At 41.3% G+C, this 21,654-nt stretch overlaps 1 protein-coding gene across 1 annotated transcript in view; it reads left to right on the top strand.

Annotated features, from left to right (window-relative positions):
* ECE2 (endothelin converting enzyme 2) overlaps positions 1 to 21,654 on the top strand; it is a 282,303-nt gene that overhangs the window by 99,909 nt on the left and 160,740 nt on the right. The window contains exons 9-12 of the mRNA XM_053710343.1: positions 1,236 to 1,378; positions 17,994 to 18,108; positions 21,029 to 21,139; positions 21,242 to 21,340. Of these exons, the coding sequence (XP_053566318.1) occupies positions 1,236 to 1,378; positions 17,994 to 18,108; positions 21,029 to 21,139; positions 21,242 to 21,340 (468 nt within the window). The remainder of the gene's footprint in view (positions 1 to 1,235; positions 1,379 to 17,993; positions 18,109 to 21,028; positions 21,140 to 21,241; positions 21,341 to 21,654) is intronic.

Here is a 21,654-nt window from a genome sequence, read left to right as displayed (position 1 = left end):
AACACAGACATAACCTTTAAGACTGCTCAAAGTCTACCTCTGCCTCTGTATTATGAAGCAGGGCCTTATGAGAGTACGGAGAACAGCGACCGCTCCCAATTCACCTGTCAGTATCCAGTATGTGTCTCACACGTATGACGTAATCAGGCCTCACCGCAGTTACAGCCTCTAAGATGCTGAACTCCAAACTTAGTGACAGGGTGCAATGCCCAAAGTGCAGGGAATCAGCCGCATAAAGCATCCAAGAAAAGAAAAATTCGGCAGCACAGACAGCAGTAAAATTTCAAAAGACACTTTATTCTTTGTAAAGGACAAGCAAGTACAATAATGGAATGACGTCTGACGCGTTTCGCGCCCCCTAGTGACGCTTCATCGGAGACTACAGATAGTGCACCCATGGCACTCTTAAATACAGATCATGGGTGAACGCATATTAACCATTTAATGTCAGACACAAAACTTAAAATAACCAACATTAAACTTTTACACATTATGTGATATTTTAAAAACATACAATATGCCACCATCTTAATAACCCAGCTAATTAAGTGCAGACTATTGCTAGGAAAGAAATTCTTCCCCAACATGATATAATATTGCATTGAAATAGACAATCCAAGTATCGTATACTACAAATGTACTTATGAGAGTACAGCCAACAGAGGTCATATCACCTGTGCTTTGTTAGTTTATGTGAGAGTGCTCCTAAAGTTAAAGAGACTCTGTACTGTAAAATTTGTTTCTCCTTAATATGTTTCCAGTGGCATCTAATAGTAGCTACAGAGTATTGAATATATGACAATGTGTTCCTTTATTTTTATTTTTGTATTAAAAATAGCAGATTTTGCACATTTAAACCACCACCCATTGTTCTAAAGAACTTTCCCAGTCAAATGGACAGAGCCTGGAGGAACAGCAGATCTGCTTATCTTATTTCTCTCAGTACAATAAAGCCAATACTTAGATACTGATAGAGAACAATTTCTAATACTATGCAGCTGGTATAACAAGCCATTTGGAACATAAAGTGGTGAAAAGTTACAGAACAGAGCAACCCTACAATTCAGTATAGCAGCTCTTACTGATAATTGCCAGAAACCCCTGTTAAAAATAAATAAAACATAAGTGCCAAGAACAAACATTGGAAGCAATGCCCTGCATTTTAACAGACTAGTAAAGTAACATTACCGTAACTTTATATTAAAGTTCTGATGCTTTGTCTCTTATCATGGCAGAGTTTGGCCCCTTCATTTGATTGGATGGACTACCTGAATTTTGCCCTCTCTCCTTTGGATGTCAATGACACAGAACCAGTTGTGGTGTATGGAAAGGAATATCTGAAGCAAGTGTCAGATCTTGTAAACAACACAGACCTAATGTGAGTATTTATTTGGTGACTAAGGAGCTTCTATGCAATAAACCCAAACCATGTGTGCTATATAAGTTGGTTAGGATATTGTATATAGTAATAGCAGAGTTTCTATTTTTTATTCTGTAGCCTGTATTCTGTCACTATACAGAGGCTGAAGACATTTTTATCTGGAAAGGTGCCAGTTGTACTGAATTTGTAAAGTAATCTCATACCTCCCAACATTTGTGGCTGAGAATGAGGGACACAGGAGGTGTATAGGAACCCATCACCATTTTGTGGGTGGAGCCATGTTGGGAGGGATCATGAGGGGTTAGTGGGCGGCATTGTGAAAGTTAGTAGTGGTCTTTTCTTTCCATGTCCAGAGCTCTCTGCAAAGAGGTAAAGAAGGGAGAAGGGGGATTTAAAAATAAAGACACAAATAGGTAGCGGAACTCCTGCTGGTGTCCCTGACACCCATATTTAGCTATGTGATCAAGAGTTTGCACGCGCCATTGTTATGGTGAGAAACCAACCTTTCCTGTAACCATGTCTAAATAAACCTGCACAAGTGAGACAAGAGGAATGTCTCATGACCCTTATACTAGCCATTTATGATAATTTACTCAGCCATTTTTCTAGTTCAGAGAATTGTTTTACCCCTGAGCTCATCTGCCCACTTCCTTTTGTTGTTATGTAACAATTTTCTACCTTTAATTTGAAGAAAAAAATTGCCCATTAAGGCCTTTTTTTGTAATTTGGAGGGGGTAAGTACTGAGGTGCTATTTGCAATGGGGTACAAGATTTTCTAGAGGGAGTACCAAAGGGGGCGGCTTGTAGAAGGTACACAGCAGTGAAACAGGGTGACCCAGAATAGTGGCAGCAGGGTTAATCTGGATTGCTGGGTCAGATGCATTTATTATTAAGTTCAGTTTGAAGTCTAGGATCACTGTGTTAATGTTAATTGCAATGTGGGGAGCTTGCTGATAGTGTACTATAAAGCGATGCCATAAAGGTTTATAGCAAATGGGTCGGAAACTGTTGATACAACAACAAACTGTATAATATTAGTGTGCGTTTGATCAGGGTACTAAAATAGATACATTATGAGAAATCTTCTTTTAATAATTTTTTTTATAGTATCTCCATTATAACTAGCTGCGTAGGATCTAGCCTTAAATCTAGTGCACAAAATATGAGAAACACTGGCATAAAGTATGTTTATTTTCACTGCAGAAATTGTGATTCATGAAGAGGCAGTTTTATTGGCAGAAGCTGTATAATTTCATTTACGATATTACTGTGATTACATAGGATTTCTATTGATAATGACTCTGGAGGCTGACATTGATATTGTCTTTTCTGATTGTGGACACTATATATAATCAGGGCTTGACTTGGAATAAGAAGCAGCATTGGAAAAATTAAAGACCAGCCATATATTCTGTTCAGTCCACATATATATATATATATATATATATATGGAAGAGTGTGAGACAAAACAAGCGCCCAGAGGCACACTTCGTGTAGTACGTTTAGATAAATAACTTATACTTTAACAGTTGGAAAAAATCCGCTCTCACCTGATTCAACCTCAGCTTATGAGGTATGTAATAAGCGCTTCTGTTTATATACTCAGGTCTCGTATCGCCCTCCTATAGGTCCTCAGGTCTCCAGTTCCTCCTTGGAGTCTGCAGAGTGTTCCTGGATCTCTGCAGCCTATATCTAGAAGGGGACTTGACAGGGTGAAAGATGCAAGGGTCTGTCATATATATATATATATATATACAGAAATTTTAGGAACTGCACTCTCACTTATCAAAAATGACAACAACCAGGGTGCCGGCAGGGGCGATAAATATAAAGTATACAGACCGCACTCGCTGGGTTTCAGACAAACTTCAATATTTCCTTATTCTGGTGAGTATAGGGGAGATTATCCTCAAAACGTCACCAGAATAAATAAATACTGATGATTGTCTGAAACCCAGCGAGTGTGGTCTGTATACTTTATATATATATATATATATATATATATATATATATATATATATATATATATATATATATATGTCTGAGGACGGGGGCAACCCCGAAACGTCACAGGTATTAAAGGAGATTAATGATTAAAGACCCAGTGAGTCGAGTTGGTGCTACATGTGGCTGGGCCTAAGAAGCTAAATGGAGTGTAATGGAGTGGCTAAAGCAAGCAGTAGCCCCTTGTAATAGCAGCTACACACACAGCCTCATCAGCACACAGCAGGCACCAATCCCTAAATTGTGGACAGCCGGACTAGCTGCTGTGCCCCACCTGGAAATCTCCCGGTGTCACGGTGGGCCATTCGGACGTGAAATATATTGTACCCGACACTGGCTATTGCAAAGCTGAATTGCAACTGAATATCCACATTCACCTTGCTTGCATATAATTGAAAACATTTTGGGCTAGTTTAGAAGTGGCGTGCTCAGTAGCGGACCTATTCAGAGGGCCCTGGTGCAATGTAAATGTAACTTAATTAACTAAATGTAACGTAGTAATAAGCATATAGTAATAATAGTAACCATTATGCAGCTCTGTATAATGATGTTGATTGATAGATATATAGATATATAGATAGATAGATGATAGACAGAGGGACAGACAGACAGACAGACCCGCAGCCTTCATTAGGATTGTGCACATTCTGCATGTGTCTATTTATCGACTGGCTGCCCCCCAGCACATGGACCCTGGTGCCACTGTACCTGCTGCACTAATGGTAGTTCTGCCCCTGGGCGTGCTATCATTTGACCAAGGGCAATATCAGAATATTGAGTGTGTTAATTTGCCTGTGTATTACAAGTTGAAAGTAAGCACGTTCAGTCAAGTGCAATAACATTTAATAAGTGTCGGGTTAGCGCGACTAAAGACCTCACATAAGGGGATAGGGATAAAATAAATGTTGCACCAAACACAACACAAATACATTCAAATATACTGTTTCACTTATATAAACAGTATCTGATAAAAATTACTCGCAAATATATTAATAATATTATGGAAATATAAAACATTTTAAAGGGATAGTAAACACCAAAACTTAAATTATGCTTACCTGCTAATTTCTTTTCCTTCTGTATGGGAAGAGTCCACAGCTGCATTCCTTACTTTTGGGAAATACTGAACGTGGCCACCAGGAGGAGGCAAAGACACCCCCGCCAAAGGCTTAAATACCTCCCCACTTCCTCATAACCCCAGTCATTCTGCCGAGGGAACAAGGAACAGAAGGTGAAATATCAGGGAGAAAAAGGTGCCAGAAGAATAAATTTAAATTTAGGGTTGCCCATGGGAGAACACGGGCGGGAGCTGTGAACTCTACCCATACAGAAGGAAATGAAATTATCAGGTAAGCATAATTTAAGTTTTCCTTCTTAATATGGGAAGAATCCACAGCTGCATTCCTTACTTTTGGGAAACATATACCCAAGCTCTAGAGTACACAAAATGCTAACAGGAGGGAAAAAAGAGAGGCGGACCCTAATCTGAGGGCACCACAGCCTGCAAAACCTTTCTCCCGAAGGCTGCTTCAGCAGAAGCAAAAACATCAAACTTGTAAAGTCTGGAAAAAGAATGTACAGAGGACCAGGTAACTGCCTTACAAATCTGATCCATAGAGGCCTCATTTTTGAAGGCCCAAGAGGAAACCACTGCTCTCGTAGATGAGCCGTAATCCTCAGAGGAGGCTTATGTCCCGCTGTCTCTATGCTAAACGGATGACACTCCTCAGCCAAAAAGATAAGAAAGTCGAAGAGGCCCTCTGACCCCCACGCTTTCTGGAAAAGAGAACAAACAGAGAAAGCAGTTTGTCTAAATTTCTTCGTGGCCTGAAGATAGGACTTCAAGGCACAAACCACATCTAGAATTACGTTGAAAACGTTCCTTTGACGAAGAAGGATTAGGACATAAGAAAAGAACCACAATCTCTTGATTGATGTTGCGAATTGACACAACCTTAGGAAGAAAACCTAACTTGGTTTGTAGAATAGCCTTATCAGCATGGAAAGCCAGATAAGGAGGGACACATTGCAAAGCAGCAATCACAGATACTCTGCGCGCAGAAGCAATATCCAGTAGAAAAATAACCTTCCAAGACAACAATTTAATGTCTACTTCATGCATAGGCTCCAACAGAGCCCGTTGCAAAACTTTAAGAACAAGATTTAAACTCCAAGGAGGAGCAATAGATCTAAACACAGGTCTGATCCTAGCAGAACCTTAAAAAATTACTGCACATCTGGAAGCTCAGCTAACCTCTTGTGCAGTAACACAGACAGGGACGAAATCTGTCCCATCAGGAGACTTGCAGAAAAGCCTTTCTCCAGTTCATCCTGGAGAACAGAATAAGTAGGTCCTCCACACCTTATGATAGATGCGATGAACAACCAGCTTACGAGCTTGAATGAGAGTAAAAATAACTCTCAGAAAACCCTCTCTTGGCTAGGACTAAGCGTTCAATCTCCACGCAGTCAGCCTCAGAGAATCTAGACATTGATGAACAAAGAGACCTTGATCAGCAGATCCCTGCAACAATCTAACTTCCATGGAGGAGATGAGGACAACCCCACGAGATCTGCGAACCATATCCTTCCCGGCCAAGACGGAGCAATCAGTATCACTGAAGCCTGCTCTCACTTGATTCGAACCACTACACGAGAAAGTAGTGGTAAATGGCCAGAAAAGATAAATTAGATTGAACCTCCAAGGCACCGCTAAAGCATTGGTTAGCTCCACCTGAGGATCCCTGTACCTCAACCCATATCTGGGTAGCTTGGTATTAAGACGTCGTAAGATCTTCCTTTTGCAAATCTCCGCAAACACTTCGGGATGGAGAGACCATTCCTCTGAAAGGATTGTCTGCTGAGGAAATCCGCTTCCCAGTTGTCCACACCCGGAATGTGGATCGCTGACAGCGAACAGATGTGGGTCTCCGCCCACTCCGGAATCCAAGATACTTCCCTCATAGATAGGGAGCTTCTCGTTCCCCCCTGATGGTTGATGTAAGCCACCAAGGTTATATTGTCTGATAGGAATCTGATAAACTGGGACAAACCTAGCAGAGGCCAAGCCTTCAGAGCATAGCATATTGCCTGAAGTTCCAAAATGAGATCGGGAGGGAGCTTTCCTCCTGAGTCCATAGGCCCTGTGCCTTCCTGGCACCCCCAAAACAGCTCCCCATCCTGACAGACTCGCAACCTTAGTCACAATTACCCAGGATGGTCTTAAAATGGATGTCCCTCGGGACAAGAGATCCGGACAAAACTACCAAGAGATCGATTCTCTCGACCAGTTGTCCAGAGAAATCTGTTGAGACAGATCCGAATGATCGCCATTCCACTGCTTCAGCATGCGCGGTTGCAACAGTCTGAGGTGAAACCTGGCAAAGGGAATGATGTCCATGCTGGACACCATGAGACCAATCACCTCCATACACTGAGTCACAGATGGTCTAAAGGAGGTCTGGAGGGCAAGACATTTGAAGCTAGCTTGCAATGTCTCTGGTCTGTTAGAAATATTTTCATGTCTATGGAGTCTCTTATAGTACCCGGGAATTCTACCCTGGTACTTGATATAAGAGAACTCTCTCTAGATATATCTTCCATCCATGGGATCGAAGAAGACAGAGGAGAGATTCAGAATGGTCCACTCTTTGAAAAATTGCTTGTAGCCGTAACTAGACCCAACGGAAGTACAATAAACTGGAAGTGCTGGTCCATGAATGCAAACCTTAGGAACTGGAAGTGGTCCTAGAGGATTGGTACGTGAAGGGAGCATCCTTCAGATCTATCGTGGTCATGAATTGCCCTTCTCAAACAAGGGGAAGAAAGGACCTTATTGTCTCCATCTTGAACGAGGGGACATAAATCTTGTTTAAGCACTTTAGGTCCAGAATCGGACAAAAGTTCCCTCCTTCTTTGGGACCACGAAAAGGTTTTAATAGTATCCCAAACCTCTCTCTGTGATAGGCACCGGGACAATAACTCCTAAGAGGACAGATCCTGTACTCACCTCAGAAAGGCTTCCCTCTATCTGCCCCTGGGTGGCTGAGACTTGAAACCTATCTTATAACCCTGAGCTATGACCCATGGATCCTGCACATCCCTGAACCAAGTGACTGAAAAGAGTGACAGTTTGCCCCCAACACGATCCAGAAGAGGACCGGGGACCGCTCATTCATGCCGTCTTAGACTTGGCGGGCTTCTTGCTTTGCTTGGATTTATTCCAGGAACTGAGCCAGCTTCCAAGAGCTCTTGGTGTGCTCTGGGTTAGCGGAGGACTGCTGACAATGGACTTTATCAGAACGAAAAGAACAAAATTTGTCCCATAGACTAGTTCTTATTCTCTTACGGTAGGAGGGCACCCTTGCCCCCTATGACCATGGAGATAATTGAGTCCAGGTCTGGACCAAACAAAATCTTTCCCTTAAGGGGGGGGGGGGAAGAAGTCTAGACTTAGAAGTCCGCAGATCATGAAGTCAGCCAGAGCCCGACGGGCCTGAGCAGAAAAGCTGAAGCCATTAGCATTCAGGTGAATAATCTGCTTAATAGCATCACAGATAAAAGAATTAGCAACCCTCAAGGCTGTAATTCTTTCCTGAATAACGTTGAGGGGACCTCTCCACCCAGATCAAATCCTATAAGGGGTCGCACCCGTAGGTAGTTTCTCCAGCAACCGCGGCAACAGCCGCCCCGGTTGAAACAAATATCCCGTATGTTGAAACATCTTTCTTAACAGAGTTTCTATCCTTTATCCATGGGCTCTTTAAACGAAGAGCTATCCTCAAGCGGATAGCAGTATGTTTAGCAAGGGTGAAGATAGCGCCATCCCTTTTAGGGACGGAACCCGACAACTCAATTGAGAGTCCAGGCCCGGAAACAATTTCTTAAAAGAAGAAGAGGGGAAAAAGGAATCCAATCCTGTCCCATCCATTCTTAATAATGTTCGCCATCTAACAGGAGCAGGGAAGGATAAGGTACCACCCTGTCCCCAAACTCTATCCAGTTTAGGAATCAAAGGTTCATCGGGCAATTTGGCCTCTGGAACTTCTAAATTCGCCAAAACTTCCTTTAGAAGAAAGCGCAAATTCCTAAAACTAAAGTCTGGTTCCTCCGCAGCCGGAGGTTTAGAGGAAGCAGACTCCGATCCAGAATGTTCATACTCAGAAAGAACTTCATCCTCTTATAACCTTATTAGTTAAATCCAATAAATTATCTGATGTACTCTGGGAAGGAGTGCAATATGTAACCTATCGCTTGCGCTTGGCAGTGCGAGGTAAAGCATTAAAGGCCGCAGACACCACCGTCTGAACTGTGCAGTAACGTCTGGTGGAAAAAAGGCCCCCTCCAGATGGAGGATCAGCAATGCTACGGGAAACTGCATGTGTAGAGAGAGAGGAATGTAGGGAAATTATCACATTATGAAGGCATATGGAACATAATTGAGAGGGCGGATCTAAGGCCTCCTCCCAATATAAACAGGAATTACCCTTTAGGAATAGAGGGCGTGCCCTCTAAAGTGACAGAATCCTCCGTCGCTAGTGCAATAACGGAGAACTATAGAAATAAAACAATCTTATTCACAAAAAAGGCACCCTTATACCTCAATGACTGGGGCATTCCCCACCTCCTATGACCCAGACAGTACAGAGATTTATGACTCGTCTCTGATAGACACCTGGTCAGGAAAGAGGGAATGAAAACTGCACAATGCAGGACCGTCTTTGCTATGACAAAAAGCACGCCAAGCTGCACAGCTCTCAAAATGAAAGTGAAACCTGTATATTTCATAACAGCCTATGAGCCCATAACATCCCACACATAAAAGCAGCAAAAAATCAAATAAACATATAAGATTATTCCCCACTGTTCAATAATCCCCCTCAGGAGATATTAACCCTTGATTCTATACAGATAAAAGGAGTCACATTGTGACCCTGTCTTCTTGCATTATCATACATGTATAAAAAATGAAACAATCTTACCAGAATCTATGCCGTGGAACAGTAACACGGTCCTTCAAGTTTGACAGATAGTAGCTACGCTTCTGACATGGACTTGAATGAAGAAAGCAGGCAACGAAACTCGTCAATGCCGATTGCTTATGGAGCTGTTAATATTAAGTCTGGATGGTTTCGCAGAAAGACTCTCCCTGCATCTCTGGACTTTAACTTTCATCCATGCTCTCACTGAGAGGCTGACAGGACTACTTAAAACTCCAGTCCCATCTCGAAGAGTACTACCCTCCATAAGAGACTACTCCAAAATCTTCTGACACTTCTCTGCAAGTTTAGATGCCGGCCCATTTTGGTGAACAACCTTGGTTGTCCTTGCTGATTGGTGGATAAATTTATCCACCAAAAAAAGTGCTGTCCAGAGTACTAAACCAAAAAAAAAAAGCTTAGATAACTTATTTTTCAAATAAAGATAGCAAGAGAACGAAACAAAATTGATTATAGGAGTAAATTAGAAAGTTGCTTAAAATTGCATGTTCTATCTGAATCATGAAATAAAAAAATTGGGTTCAGTGTCCCTTTAATAATAATTTATTAATAATTATTATAGATACTGTAAAATATATTATATATATATATATATATATATATATATATATATATATATATATATATATATATATATATATAGTAGATCCGCACTCACTGGACTGATGATGGGGACGGTTTGATCTCCGAAACGTCACAACAATAAACCATGTTTTGTTTTTTCAAAGTCCAGTGAGTGCGGATCTACTTTATACTATAAATAACCACTGTTCCTGTCACCCTGGCCGTTTACTGAGGAGGAGGTGAGAGTGCTTATCCCACAACTATCATTATATATATGGATTATTTAGAATTTTTAGTATATTTATGATAACACAATTTATGCTTACCTGATAAATTTATTTCTCTTGTGGTGTATCCAGTCCACGGATCATCCATTACTTGTGGGATATTCTCATTCCCAACAGGAAGTTGCAAGAGGACACCCACAGCAGAGCTGTTATATAGCTCCTCCCCTAACTGCCATATCCAGTCATTCGACCGAAAACACGCAGAGAAAGGAGAAACCATAGGGTGCAGTGGTGACTGTAGTTTAAATGAAAAAATTACCTGCCTTAAAATGACAGGGCGGGCCGTGGACTGGATACACCACAAGAGAAATAAATTTATCAGGTAAGCATAAATTGTGTTTTCTCTTGTAAGGTGTATCCAGTCCACGGATCATCCATTACTTGTGGGATACCAATACCAAAGCTAAAGTACACGGATGAAGGGAGGGACAAGGCAGGTACTTAAACGGAAGGTACCACTGCCTGTAAAACCTTTCTCCCAAAAATAGCCTCCGAAGAAGCAAAAGTATCAAATTTGTAGAATTTTGAAAAAGTATGAAGCGAAGACCAAGTCGCCGCCTTGCAAATCTGTTCAACAGAAGCCTCATTTTTAAAGGCCCACGTGGAAGCCACAGCTCTAGTAGAATGAGCTGTAATCCTTTCAGGAGGCTGCTGGCCAGCAGTCTCATAGGCTAAGCGGATTATGCTTCTTAGCCAAAAAGAAAGAGAGGTTGCCGAGCCTTTTGACCTCTCCTCTGTCCAGAGTAGACAACAAACAAAGCAGATGTTTGACAAAAATCTTTAGTAGCTTGTAAGTAAAACTTTAAAGCACGAACCACGTCCAGATTGTGTAATAGACGTTCCTTCTTTGAAGAAGGATTAGGACACAAGGATGGAACAACAATCTCTTGATTGATATTCTTGTTAGATACCACCTTAGGTAAAAACCCAGGTTTGGTACGCAGGACTACCTTATCCATATGGAAGATCAGATAAGGAGAATCACATTGTAAAGCAGATAACTCGGAGACTCTACGAGCCGAGGAAATAGCTACCAAAAACAGAACTTTCCAAGATAAAAGTTTGATATCTATGGAATGAAGAGGTTCAAACGGAACTCCTTGAAGACCCTTAAGAACCAAATTTAAGCTCCATGGGGGAGCAACAGGTTTAAACACAGGCTTGATTCTAACCAAAGCCTGACAAAATGCCTGAACATCTGGAACATCTGCCAGACGCTTGTGCAAAAGAATAGACAGAGCAGAAATCTGTCCTTTTAAGGAACTAGCTGACAATCCTTTTTCCAAACCATCTTGGAGAAAAGATAATATCCTGGGAATCCTAACCCTTGGATTCACACCAATAAAGATATGTACGCCATATTTTATGGTAAATTTTCCTGGTGACAGGCTTTCGTGCCTGTATTAAGGTATCAATGACTGACTCGGAGAAGCCACGCTTTGATAAAATCAAGCGTTCAATCTCCAGGCAGTCAGTCTCAGATAAATTAGATTTGGATGGTTGAAAGGACCCTAAAGTAGAAGGTCCTGTCTCAGAGGCAGAGTCCATGGTGGAAAGGATGACATGTCCACCAGATCTGCATACCAGGTCCTGCGTGGCCACGCAGGCGCTATCAAAATCACCGATGCTCTCTCCTGCTTGACCTTGGCAATCAGTCGAGGGAGCAGAGGAAACAGTGGAAACACATAAGCCAGGTTGAAAGACCAGGGCGCTGCTAGAGCATCTATTAGCGTCGCCTTGGGATCCCTGGACCTGGATCCCTAACAAGGAAGCTTGGCGTTCTAGCGAGACGCCATGAGATCCAGTTCTGGTTTGCCCCAACGATGAATCAATTGTGCAAATACCTCCGGATGGAGTTCCCACTCTCCCGGATGAAAAGTCTGACGACTTAAAAAATCTGCCTCCCAGTTCTCTACACCTGGGATATAGATAGCTGATAGGTGGCAAGAGTGAGTCTCTGCCCAGCGAATTATCTTTGAGACTTCTAACATCGCTAGGGAACTTCTTGTTCCCCCTTGATGGTTGATGTAAGCCACAGTCGTGATGTTGTCCGACTGAAATCTGGCCAAGCCTGAAGAGCATTGAATATCGCTCTTCCAGAATATTTATTGGAAGGAGTGTCTCCTCCTGAGTCCACGATCCCTGAGCCTTCAGGGAGTTCCAAACTGCACCCCAACCTAGAAGGCTGGCATCTGTTGTTACAATTGTCCAATCTGGCCTGCAAAAGGTCATACCTTTGGACAGATGGACCCGAGATAGCCACCAGAGAAGAGAATCCCTGGTCTCTTGATCCAGATTTAGTAGAGGGGACAAGTCTGTGTAATCCCCGTTCCACTGACTGAGCATGCATAGTTGCAGCGGTCTGAGATGTAGGCGTACAAACGGCACTATGTCCATTGCCGCTACCATTAAGCCGATTACTTCCATGCACTGAGCCACCGAAGGGCGCGGAATGGAATGAAGAACACGGCAGGAATTTAGAAGCTTTGATAACCTGGACTCCGTCAGGTAAATTTTCATTTCTACAGAATCTATCAGAGTCCCTAGGAAGGAAACTCTTGTGAGTGGGGATAGAGAACTCTTTTCCTCGTTCACTTTCCACCCATGCGATCTCAGAAATGCCAGTACTACGTCCATATGAGACTTGGCAATTTGGAAGTTTGACGCCTGTATCAGGATGTTGTCTAAATAAGGGGCCACTGATATGCCCCGCGGCCTTAGGACCGCCAGAAGCGACCCTAGAACCTTCGTAAAGATTCTTGGGGCTGTAGCTAATCCAAAGGGAAGAGCTACAAACTGGTAATGCCTGTCTAGAAAGGCAAACCTGAGAAACTGATGATGATCTTTATCGGAATGTGAAGATAAGCATCCTTTAAATCCACTGTAGTCATATATTGACCCTCCTGGATCATAGGTAGGATGGTACGAATAGTTTCCATCTTGAATGATGGAACTCTGAGGAATTTGTTTAAGATCTTTAGATCCAAAATTGGTCTGAAGGTTTCCTCTTTTTTGGGAACCACAAACAGATTTGAGTAAAAACCCTGTCCCTGTTCCTCCTTTGGAACTGGATGGATCACTCCCATAACTAGGAGGTCTCGTACACAGTGTAAGATTGCCTCTCTCTTTATCTGGTTTGCAGATAATTGTGAAAGGTGAAATCTCCCTTTTGGGGGGGAAGCTTTGAAGTCCAGAAGATATCCCTGGGATATAATTTCCAACACCCAGGGATCATGCCTGGGCGAAGAGCGAAAGTCTGCCCCCTACTAGATCCGTTACCGGATAGGGGGCCGTTCCTTCATGCTGTCTTAGAGGCAGCAGCAGGCTTTTTGGCCTGCTTACCTTTGTCCCAGGTCTGGTTTGGTCTCCAGACCGTCTTGGACTGAGCAAAAGTTCCCTCTTGTTTGCATTAGAGGAAGTTGATGCCACACTTGCCTTGAAGTTTTGTTTGGCCCTTGATTTGGACCTGTCCTGAGGAAGGGCATGACCTTTTCCTCCAGTGATATCAGCAATAATCTCCTTCAAACCAGGCCCAAATAGGGTCTGCCCCTTGAAGGGAATGTTAAGCAGCTTAGATTTTGAAGTCACGTCAGCTGACCATGATTTAAGCCATAGCGCCCTGCGCGCCTGTATAGCAAAACCAGAATTCTTAGCCGTTAGTTTAGTCAAATGAACAATGGCATCAGAAAACAAAGGAATTGGCTAGCTTAAGTGCTCTAAGCTTGCCAAGTATGTCATCCAATGGAGTCGCTACCTGTAAAGCCTCTTCCAGAGACTCAAACCAGAACGCCGCAGCAGCAGTGACAGGAGCAATGCATGCAAGGGGCTGTAGCATAAAACCTTATTGAATAAACATTTTCTTAAGGTAACCTTCTAATTTTTTATCCATTGGATCTAAAAAAACATAATTTATGCTTACCTGATAAATTTATTTCTCTTGTAGTGTATCCAGTCCACGGATCATCCATTACTTATGGGATATTCTCCTTCCCAACAGGAAGTTGCAAGAGTTCACCCACAGCAGAGCTGCTATATAGCTCCTCCCCTAACTGCCATATCCAGTCATTCGACCGAAAACATGCAGAGAAAGGAAAAACCATAGGGTGCAGTGGTGACTGTAGTTTAAATGAAAAAATTACCTGCCTTAAAATGACAGGGCGGGCCGTGGACTGGATACACTACAAGAGAAATAAATTTATCAGGTAAGCATAAATTATGTTTTCTCTTGTTAAGTGTATCCAGTCCACGGATCATCCATTACTTATGGGATACCAATACCAAAGCTAAAGTACACGGATGAAGGGAGGGACAAGGCAGGTACTTAAACGGAAGGTACCACTGCCTGAAAAAAATCCTTTTGATTGAAGAAATAAACTAAGTATAAAACACCACACTCCTCTTACGACCTCCATCTATGTTGAGAGTTGCAAGAGAATGACTGGATATGGCAGTTAGGGGAGGAGATATATATAGCAGCTCTGCTGTGGTGAACTCTTGCAACTTCCTGTTGGGAAGGAGAATATCCCATAAGTAATGGATGATCCGTGGACTGGATACACTTAACAAGAGAAAACACAACTGTCCTCGACAGGGATAGTAGTACGCTTTGCTAAAGTAGAAACTGCTCCCTCCACCTTAGGAACTGTCTGTCATAAGTCCCATGTGGTGGCGTCTATTGGAAACATTTTTCTAAAAATAGGAGGGGAAGAGAACGCCACACCTGGTCTATCCCATTCCTTATTAATAATTTCTTTAAACCTTTTAGGTATTGGAAAAACATCAGTACACACCGGCACTGCATAGTATTTATCCAGTCTACACAATTTCTCTGGCACTGCAATTGTATCACAGTCATTCAGAGCAGCTAAAACCTCCCTGAGAAACACGCGGAGGTGTTCAAGCTTAAATTTAAATGTAGAAATATCAGAATCAGGTTGCATCATCTTTCCTGAGTCAGAAACATCACCCACAGACTGAAGCTCTCCTTCCTCAGCTTCTGCATATTGTGAGGCAGTATCAGACATGGTTCTTAAAGCGTCAGTATGCTCTGCATTTCGTCTAACCCCAGAGCTATCTCGCTTACCTCTAAATTCAGGTAGTCTGGTTAATACCGCTGACAGTGTATTATCCATGACTGCCGCCATGTCTTGTAAAGTAATCGCTATGGGCGCCCTAGATGTACTTGGCGCCATTTGAGCGTGAGTCCCTTGAGCGGGAGTCAAAGGATCTGACACGTGGGGAGAGTTAGTCGGCATAACTTCCCCCTCGTCAGATTCCTCTGGTGATAAATTTTTTTAAAGACAGAATATGATCTTTATTGCTTAAAGTGAAATCAGTACATTTGGTACACATTCTAAAAGGGGGTTCCACCATGGCTTTTAAACATAATGAACAAGGAGTTTCCTCTATGTCAGACATGTTTGTACAGACTAGCAATGAGACTAGCAAGCTTGGAAAACACTTTAAATCAAGTTAACAAGCAAATATAAAAAACGGTACTGTGCCTTTAAGAGAAACAAATTTTGTCAAAATTTGAAAAACAGTGAAAAAAGGCAGTAAACCAAACGAAATTTTTACAGTGTATGTAATAAGTTAACAGAGCATTGCACCCACTTGCAAATGGATGATTAACCCCTTAATTCAAAAAACGGATCAAAAAAACGATATAGACGTTTTTTAACAGACACAACAAACTGCCACAGCCTGCTGTGGCCCTACCTTCCCCAATAAACGACTTTGGAAAGCCTTTGAGCCCTTTAGAGATGTCCTATAGCATACAGGGGACTCCTGAGGGAAGCTGGATGTCACAGTTCGTAATTTTAACTGCAACAACTGTAACTTTTATACTACAACAGTGGAAAGCCTCAGGAAACTGTTTCTAGGCAAAATTTAAGCCAGCCATGTGGAAAAAACTAGGCCCCAATAAAGTTTTATCACCAAAGCATATATAAAAACGATTAAACATGCCAGCAAACGTTTTATATTGCAATTTTATAAGGGTATTACCCCTGAGAGTAAGCATGATACCAGTCGTTATTAAATCACTGTATTCAGGCTTAACTTACATTAATCCGGTATCAGCAGCATTTTCTAGCATTTTCCATTTCTAGAAAAAATTGTAACTGCACATACCTCATAGCAGAGTAACCTGCACGCCATTCTCCCGCTGAAGTTACCTCTCTCCTCAGACATATGTGAGAACAGCAATGGATCTTAGTTAAAATCTGCTAAGATCATAGAAAACTCAGGCAGATTCTTCTTCTATTTACTGCCTGGGATAAAATAGTACAACTCCGGTACCATTTAAAATAACAAACTTTTGATTGAAGATAAAAAACAAACTATATTTCACCACTCTCTCTTACTACCTCCATGCGTGTTGAGAGTTGCAAGAGAATGACTGGATATGGCAGTTAGGGGAGGAGCTATATAACAGCTCTGCTGTGGGTGTCCTCTTGCAACTTCCTGTTGGGAATGAGAATATCCCACAAGTAATGGATGATCCGTGGACTGGATACACCTTACAAGAGAAATTTACATTAGTTATTAATATTTTTCAATATTTTATATTTATAAATACATAAGGCACCTTAAGATAACTCATGTCAGGTTAGCGCACATGAAGAATTAATGTACTCCTGTCGGGTTTATGTGCACAACCCCTGACAGGAGCACACTAATTCTTCATGTGCGCTAACCCAACATCTGATCTATGTGATAATGTGTATATATATATATATATATATATATATATATATATATATATATATATATATATATATATATATATATATATATATATATATATATATACTGTATATGTAAAATAAAAATACAATTTTCCTGTATGTGAAGAAAATTTTAATGTGAAATATTAATAACTCTTGTCGGGTTAGTGCGCAAGCGATAAGTGTGTTTTTTTTTCTTCTGCACTCTCCTTTGATGTCTATGGATGCGCGTTTGTGTTTTGCTGTCCCACAAAAGTTTTACTTTCAATTTGTAATACGTGCACTAACCCATGCATGCAAAAAGATTACTTCTAGCGGTGTTTACGCTCAAGTGGGGAAAGCTAAATATTACTCCACTTGTAATGTAGTCCTATATCAGTCCTCATCTTACTGATCCAAAAGCACTGGGTCTTCTAGAAGAGAAAATAAAGAGGGGATTACATCTACACAGTTGAAGATTTGTTTTATTAATATGCACATTTTTCATCCATCATCATTGTATCTGTGTTCACTTATTTGGTTCTGGTAAACTCAGAGTTCCTTACTTATCCCTTGATATTTAGTAATCATGAGACATCTAGTTTTGAATATTGCTAGCCATGCTCTTCTCACATACTATCTATAGCTTAAAGGGACACTAAACCCAAACATTTTCTTTCGTGATTCAGATAGAGAATTCAGTTTTAAACAACTTTCCAATTTACTTCTATTATCTAATATGCTTTATTTTTTAGATATCCTTTGTTAAAGAAATAGCAATGCACATGGGTGAACCAATCACATGAGGCATCTATGTGCAGGCACCAATCAGCAGCTCCTGAGCCTATCTAGATATGCTTTTCAGCAAAGAATATCAAGAGAATGAAGCAAATCAGATAATAGAAGTAAATTAGAAAGTTGTTTAAAATTGCATGCTCTATCTATATCATGAAAGAAAAAAATGTGGGTTTAATGTCCCTTTAAGTTAATTTGGTATTTCTGACCTATTAGGCCCTTCATATAAGTTGTTTGTTTCTTGTGACCTCTTCAGGATCCTAAACAACTATTTGATATGGAACCTGGTCCAGAAAATGTCCCCAAGTTTGGACTCGCGATTCGAGAAAGCACAGGACAGGCTCATTGAAACATTATACGGCGCCAAAAAGGTGATCTGATATTGTTAGTGCTGCAACAGCAAAAGCTTTGGCATGTTTTTGCCATTTATATCGATCCAGCCTGCTTTTCTCCATACTGTGCCTGCTCATCACTTCCATTTGTGCTTTCTCTTAATGTTTTTACCTCTTACTCATATTGTATCCACTGACAATTTTATTTTATATATTATTTTGCATCTATCAGTTTGTTATTCTCATTAATAGGTCAACCCTTACAAATAATTTATCAATCAGCCTCCCCCTTTAATCAATGTGTCTGTTTGTCCTTCAAATCTTATCAACCATTAAGTTTCTTGCAGTGAAGCATTTGTTTGCTTTTTACAGGGAGTGCAGAATTATTAGGCAAATGAGTATTTTGACCACATCATCCTCTTTATGCATGTTGTCTTACTCCAAGCTGTATAGGCTCGAAAGCCTACTACCAATTAAGCATATTAGGTGATGTGCATCTCTGTAATGAGAAGGGGTGTGGTCTAATGACATCAACACCCTATATCAGGTGTGCATAATTATTAGGCAACTTCCTTTCCTTTGGCAAAATGGGTCAAAAGAAGGACTTGACAGGCTCAGAAAAGTCAAAAATAGTGAGATATCTTGCAGAGGGATGCAGCACTCTTAAAATTGCAAAGCTTCTGAAGCGTGATCATCGAACAATCAAGCGTTTCATTCAAAATAGTCAACAGGGTCGCAAGAAGCGTGTGGAAAAACCAAGGCGCAAAATAACTGCCCATGAACTGAGAAAAGTCAAGCGTGCAGCTGCCAAGATGCCACTTGCCACCAGTTTGGCCATATTTCAGAGCTGCAACATCACTGGAGTGCCCAAAAGCACAAGGTGTGCAATACTCAGAGACATGGCCAAGGTAAGAAAGGCTGAAAAACGACCACCACTGAACAAGACACACAAGCTGAAACGTCAAGACTGGGCCAAGAAATATCTCAAGACTGATTTTTTTAAGGTTTTATGGACTGATGAAATGAGAGTGAGTCTTGATGGGCCAGATGGATGGGCCCGTGGCTGGATTGGTAAAGGGCAGAGAGCTCCAGTCCGACTCAGACGCCAGCAAGGTGGAGGTGGAGTACTGGTTTGGGCTGGTATCATCAAAGATGAGCTTGTGGGGCCTTTTCGGGTTGAGGATGGAGTCAAGCTCAACTCCCAGTCCTACTGCCAGTTTCTGGAAGACACCTTCTTCAAGCAGTGGTACAGGAAGAAGTCTGCATCCTTCAAGAAAAACATGATTTTCATGCAGGACAATGCTCCATCACACGCGTCCAAGTACTCCACAGTGTGGCTGGCAAGAAAGGGTATAAAAGAAGAAAATCTAATGACATGGCCTCCTTGTTCACCTGATCTGAACCCCATTGAGAACCTGTGGTCCATCATCAAATGTGAGATTTACAAGGAGGGAAAACAGTACACCTCTCTGAACAGTGTCTGGGAGGCTGTGGTTGCTGCTGCACGCAATGTTGATGGTGAACAGATCAAAACACTGACAGAATCCATGGATGGCAGGCTTTTGAGTGTCCTTGCAAAGAAAGGTGGCTATATTGGTCACTGATTTGTTTTTGTTTTGTTTTTGAATGTCAGAAATGTATATTTGTGAATGTTGAGATGTTATATTGGTTTCACTGGTAAAAATAAATAATTGAAATGGGTATATATTTGTTTTTTGTTAAGTTGCCTAATAATTATGCACAGTAATAGTCACCTGCACACACAGATATCCCCCTAAAATAGCTAAAACTAAAAACAAACTAAAAACTACTTCCAAAAATATTCAGCTTTGATATTAATGAGTTTTTTGGGTTCATTGAGAACATGGTTGTTGTTCAATAATAAAATTAATCCTCAAAAATACAACTTGCCTAATAATTCTGCACTCCCTGTATAGTGTATTATCAGTTTGTCTGTCCCATTACTGTGTCTCTCACACCCTCATAGCATATTCAATCGCCTTTCCCTCTATTAAGCATATCTGCATGTTGCTTGGTATGGCTAACCCTGTCCACTGTATATTCTCAAGATTTTCAGTAAAGAAGTTCTCACTAAAACAAATCCCTCCAAACCAATGACACCGAATGAGATCTGTTTAATAGTTTATATATATATACACACACAAAAGGCAAGTTCACATCAATGGGCAAATAATGTCTATTAATGCCACCTAAAATGATAGCTGTGGTTAGAGCAACAACATTTTGGAGGAGCAGCAGATTTTGAGAAGTAGTTCAGTGACATGATGCCTTTCTACTTTTATACTCTCCAGATGTTTTATTTAATAATTCTATTACAAATCAACAATCCCCTGTTGAGTGTGTTGGGGTGAATGACCCATCCATGCTTCTCCAGCAAGTACTAGCTAAAAGTTTTTCTGATGGTGGGGGTTTGAGGAACAGCAGATTTCCAAGTGCCTAGGGCAGCGAAAAAAGCTACAAACTCCACTTATTGAACGGGGATCCTCTTTTCCCTGCACTATCACCCCCCAGCACTGGGAAGCTCCTGATGCTGGTGTTTAATGGAGATTGGTGAACTGTAAGCCCCATGCATTGACTTTACAGCTGATTTCAGTTTGCATTAAGAACTCCATCTCAAGGCTGTCTTTTTGATAAAAGGATAGCTATGGACCCACCAAAAGCATATAAGAATGTATAACTCAGTTGAGATCACACATCAGAGTGCAATGTTCTGTACAGGGGTGCTGGCAATTAACAACACATTTATGGCATCTAGCGTAGAGAAGTTGAAAACTTTAATAAACATGTAGCATTATTATTACTAAACACTATTTTATTCTGGACTGCATTTAGCCAATGTCTATTGTCTCTATTGCTTCTTGGTCAAACTCTTTTCTCTCTCACTTGCCTTATCCTAATCTGCCACTAACTTATTTACTCACCCTTTGTTATTTTGCAGTCCTGTACTCCTCGTTGGCAAACTTGTCTTGCAAACAGTGATGACACACTTGGATTTGCATTGGGATCTCTATTCGTGAAGTCCACTTTTGACAAGACTAGTAAAAGCTTTGTAAGTGTGGGTTTTGGCAGAGAAGGGGTGCCACTTTGATAACACCTCATTATTTTAAATGTCTGGTACTCTTCTGAATCCTTCCTTAACATATTGTCCCAGGCCGAGCAAATGATTGCAGAGATCAGGGAGGCATTTGAAGTAACGCTGGGAAGTCTTACATGGATGGATGAGAAGACCAGAAAAGCAGCAAAGGAGAAGGTAAACTGTAAACCTGGCACCTACACAACCACTTACTCATATGTGCGGTGTAATACACACAGACAGAATTTTGCTCTCAGAGGCTGCCCTTTAATTACTCAAAAAAGGGGCTAAGCATTGAGTTCCCTGTTTGCTGTTTAACATAGAAAACAATAGGGTGCTGTGGAAAACAGACTACAAAAATGTGCATGGCAATGTGCAGCTCTTAAAACCATGTGGGTCAATTTCACAATCCCCATACAATAAAGTCACATGGGTTTGTGAGGTTTTCAGATTCAAGACTTATTACAAATTGCTGGATAACCCATTTATCT

This window comes from Bombina bombina, chromosome 4 (genome assembly GCF_027579735.1).
Source record: "Bombina bombina isolate aBomBom1 chromosome 4, aBomBom1.pri, whole genome shotgun sequence".
In the NCBI taxonomy this organism is placed as follows: domain Eukaryota; kingdom Metazoa; phylum Chordata; class Amphibia; order Anura; family Bombinatoridae; genus Bombina; species Bombina bombina.
The sequence above is the reverse complement of the archived record's forward strand: the minus strand, read 5'-3'. Positions and strand labels throughout refer to the sequence as shown.